At 44.1% G+C, this 3224-nt stretch overlaps 1 protein-coding gene across 1 annotated transcript in view; it reads left to right on the top strand.

The window, feature by feature from the left end:
* LOC119350826 overlaps positions 1 to 2270 on the top strand; it is a 15394-nt gene extending 13124 nt beyond the window's left edge. Inside the window, exons 4-6 of the mRNA XM_037618472.1 lie at positions 798 to 1143; positions 1241 to 1315; positions 1921 to 2270. Coding sequence (XP_037474369.1) covers positions 798 to 1143; positions 1241 to 1315; positions 1921 to 1977 — 478 coding nt within the window. The 3' untranslated portion in view covers positions 1978 to 2270. The remainder of the gene's footprint in view (positions 1 to 797; positions 1144 to 1240; positions 1316 to 1920) is intronic.
* Positions 2271 to 3224: the final 954 nt, after the last annotated feature.

Raw genomic sequence — 3224 nt, 5'->3', positions numbered from 1 at the left:
AAAAAACACGTAGAAACATGCGTAATTTTGCCGCAAGCGCAATCCATGCCTCAAAAGGGTCACACGAATTACCAGCAGACGACAAGGTTAGGGCCTAGCGATCCTGAATAAACGATTCATGTTCACCATCTAACATGCTGATGATCGTCTTCGCGCTCAATAAGACCGAAGCCAAGCTTTGGGTAACCACCCACTAGTGCAAGGCACCTGGGTTCCATTATGCCGCGAGAGTATGCTTTTTGTGTCCATTTATGGAGGAGTAATGGTCTCCTCCTTTGAACCTCTCTAATAACCTTCTTCTTTATCGACAAGATGAGGCAAATCTTTTGCGTTTGTTTCGAATTTTTGTAAACACTTTTTGTAGTCTTCTATTTTCATCTTTAGAAACGGAAGTTTATTTTAATCATGTTTTTTTTCACTACCAGTAGAGTACTAACGTCACATTAAGCATCACCAGATTATCCCCAGGATAGATAATCTGGCCAATCTCCAGCATTATATATAGAGTATCTTTCCAGTGAGCTTGCATATCCGTTCACAAACACTCTGGCACTAATGCCACATTAATAGTTTCATGTGGCTCAAAATAGATTGATACTACTACGCACAACATACATAGTCCTGCCTCATGCGTTAGTTCTGTTGCTCTATTTCATGTGGTCGATCGTTTTGATCGTGTCACCGAGGCCCTCCCTTTCAACCCAACAACGCCCATACGGTGCCGTAAGAGATACACTTTTTTGAGTTCTGGTCGTGTTGTCGATCGTTCTACTGATGCCAAAAATGTTGTTGACCAGTTCTTCGGAGGAACCTCACACCGCCGCCAGCGAGAAGCAGCCAGGGGCGAAGGAGGAGAAGCAGCAGCCAGCGCCCAAAGGGGAGCGTAAGAAGCAGCAGCAGCCGCAGCGTCAGGAGTCGATCAAGGCGACAGAGGAGCAGAAAGGGAAGGCGCCCATGGTAGAGGTGCCTCCGCCCGTCGAGGAGGAGGAGGAGGAGAAGGCGGCCATGGCGAGGCCGGTGGTGCCGCGGATCGTCACGCAGCTAACGCACGAGGAGAAAGAGGAGGACTGGCTGGCCATGACGGGCACCAAGCTGCCGCGGTTCCCCCACAGGCGCCCCGAGATAGTCCAGAAGCAAGTCAACGTATGCATGCATGCCCAAAGCTTTTATTATTATTAATTTTTCCTTTGTTTCATGCGTTCGTTTTGGTATCACTGACACGATTTGTTCGTCCGTGCAGAACATCTGCCCAGGGGAGTGGCTCTGGCAGGCCAACAGGACCAGGTACAAAGTCAAGGAGAAGAAGTCCGAGAAGGTAATGACTAGCTTTTCCACTGCTATTTGCACTTCACATCATCATCATGATTTTATTATTCTTGATGATTATATTTTTTATTGTGATTCACCTCGTTAGGATTATAATTATATTTGTTTAGATCCAACTGCGTATGTTATTTCTAAATTTCGCATTGTAATTAGATTTCTAGAGATTTATAACGCGACTTCAGTGTTTTTGGTTCCAGAAATTTATCATTAGAGTTTGAGTTAAATTTCCATCATAAATTCAACTTACAAAATATGAGTTATATGTTTAAACAAAAATATATTATTAGAAACTTCTTTCAAATACAAATCTGAAAATACAATTATTATAGTATATCACACATTTTGCAAGTGACATCTATATTGAAAATTTGTTTTAAGATACGAGCGGGGCTGACAATTTGGACGGAGGAAGTACTTTGTCTTGGAGACAGTTAATTTTCCTAGTACCGTCTTGGGGCCAGAATCGTAGCCAAACCCATTGAACGTTTTGCTTTCAGTGTTTTTGGCTTTCAGTTTCTCTCTGTTCGCACGACAGAGACTTGGCATGTAGCCAAAATGGATGATCACCTTGTTGAGCTTTGTGCTATTCTGCAGCGCGTGGGTGGCCTGAAGGGCATGTCGACGGATGACGAGGACTCCGACTCCGACTGAGTTCGAAGAGGAGCTCGGGAGCGACTACAACAATGGCGCAACAACGGGAGAAAGGATATTTTGGCGTTACCGATGAGGAGAAGCGTCAGGAAAAGGGGTAGCAAGAGAAAGAGAGGTTGAAGATAGTGATCATGGATGGGCATTCCATGAGTTTGAGTCAAATAAAAAACCCGGAAAATAACTTATGAGGTTGATGTTGTGCTACCCAATAATGGTTTGGGAATATTGCATCTCTGCTACCAAGTGCCACCATGCATCTCAAGTTTCTCTTTTGCAAGAACTATTTGTTGCTTTGCCTCTCGAGTTTCTCTTTTCAGTAACTATTTGTTGCTTCACGTTGGCAAAAGCACAAAGGGATGAGCTCTTGATGTTATGTCTACCCTACTCAATGTAAATTTTCTGTTGACCTAGCGACCGCTTTAACTAGGGCTAGTACTAGTCAGTCGACATCAGTTTCGTTAAGTTCCACGAGGCTCTATACATGTGGATGGGGAAGCAGTGTAAGTCGGGGAAAAGGGCCCTTCTCTAAATATGCTCTAATCTGCTCGGCATTAACTTTAGTTTAGATCAGCCTCCCATTAGGGGTGTTCTTTGGGTTTGCTGCTGGGGCTACCGAGGGCCTATCAGATTTTGGACCTACCAGATAAGTATGTTAGACACCCCAAACTATCGAATTTGGGACACAATTCTCCTAATATTTTTCTAAGGTATAGTTAACCCCCTAACGTAATTTAACCACAAGCTTTTTGTCTAGTTCTCCTGACCTGGGTTTTCGACCGGTTCTTACTGACCATTTGCGATGTTGAGATTGGCTAAGTTCAAGTCGAATCGTGCAATCCGAAGATCTCGGCATACCCTTCTCTCGAACTCCATCTCCTCAATAGCAATAGAGCTCCGTTATCATGGCGACTATGGCGTTGACGCATTGGTCTCGGTGGAAAATCTGAACATGCAATTGGTGAAGTTTGATGCGGAACACATCACGTAAATGTTTCTTCGTGGTAGAAGTGTTTACTTACTCTTGGAGGTCATGATGGGTGATGGCTTTGCTACTGCTAATGCTAATGCAGACGCGAGACATAGCGGTCTTAGTAGAAGAAAAAAGGCGTACCCTAATTAAACTTAAATCTCAAGCCCCAGTTCAAGTTAAATCGTGAGCCATGGCTATCACCCAGGAACATGATGAGTTGCATTTGCATCAAATCCTAAACCATGTCGTGGCGTATCTCTCTCTCTCTCTCTCTCTC

The sequence above is a fragment of the Triticum dicoccoides genome, chromosome 1B, assembly GCF_002162155.2.
Source record: "Triticum dicoccoides isolate Atlit2015 ecotype Zavitan chromosome 1B, WEW_v2.0, whole genome shotgun sequence".
Taxonomy (NCBI): domain Eukaryota; kingdom Viridiplantae; phylum Streptophyta; class Magnoliopsida; order Poales; family Poaceae; genus Triticum; species Triticum dicoccoides.
The sequence above is the reverse complement of the archived record's forward strand: the minus strand, read 5'-3'. Positions and strand labels throughout refer to the sequence as shown.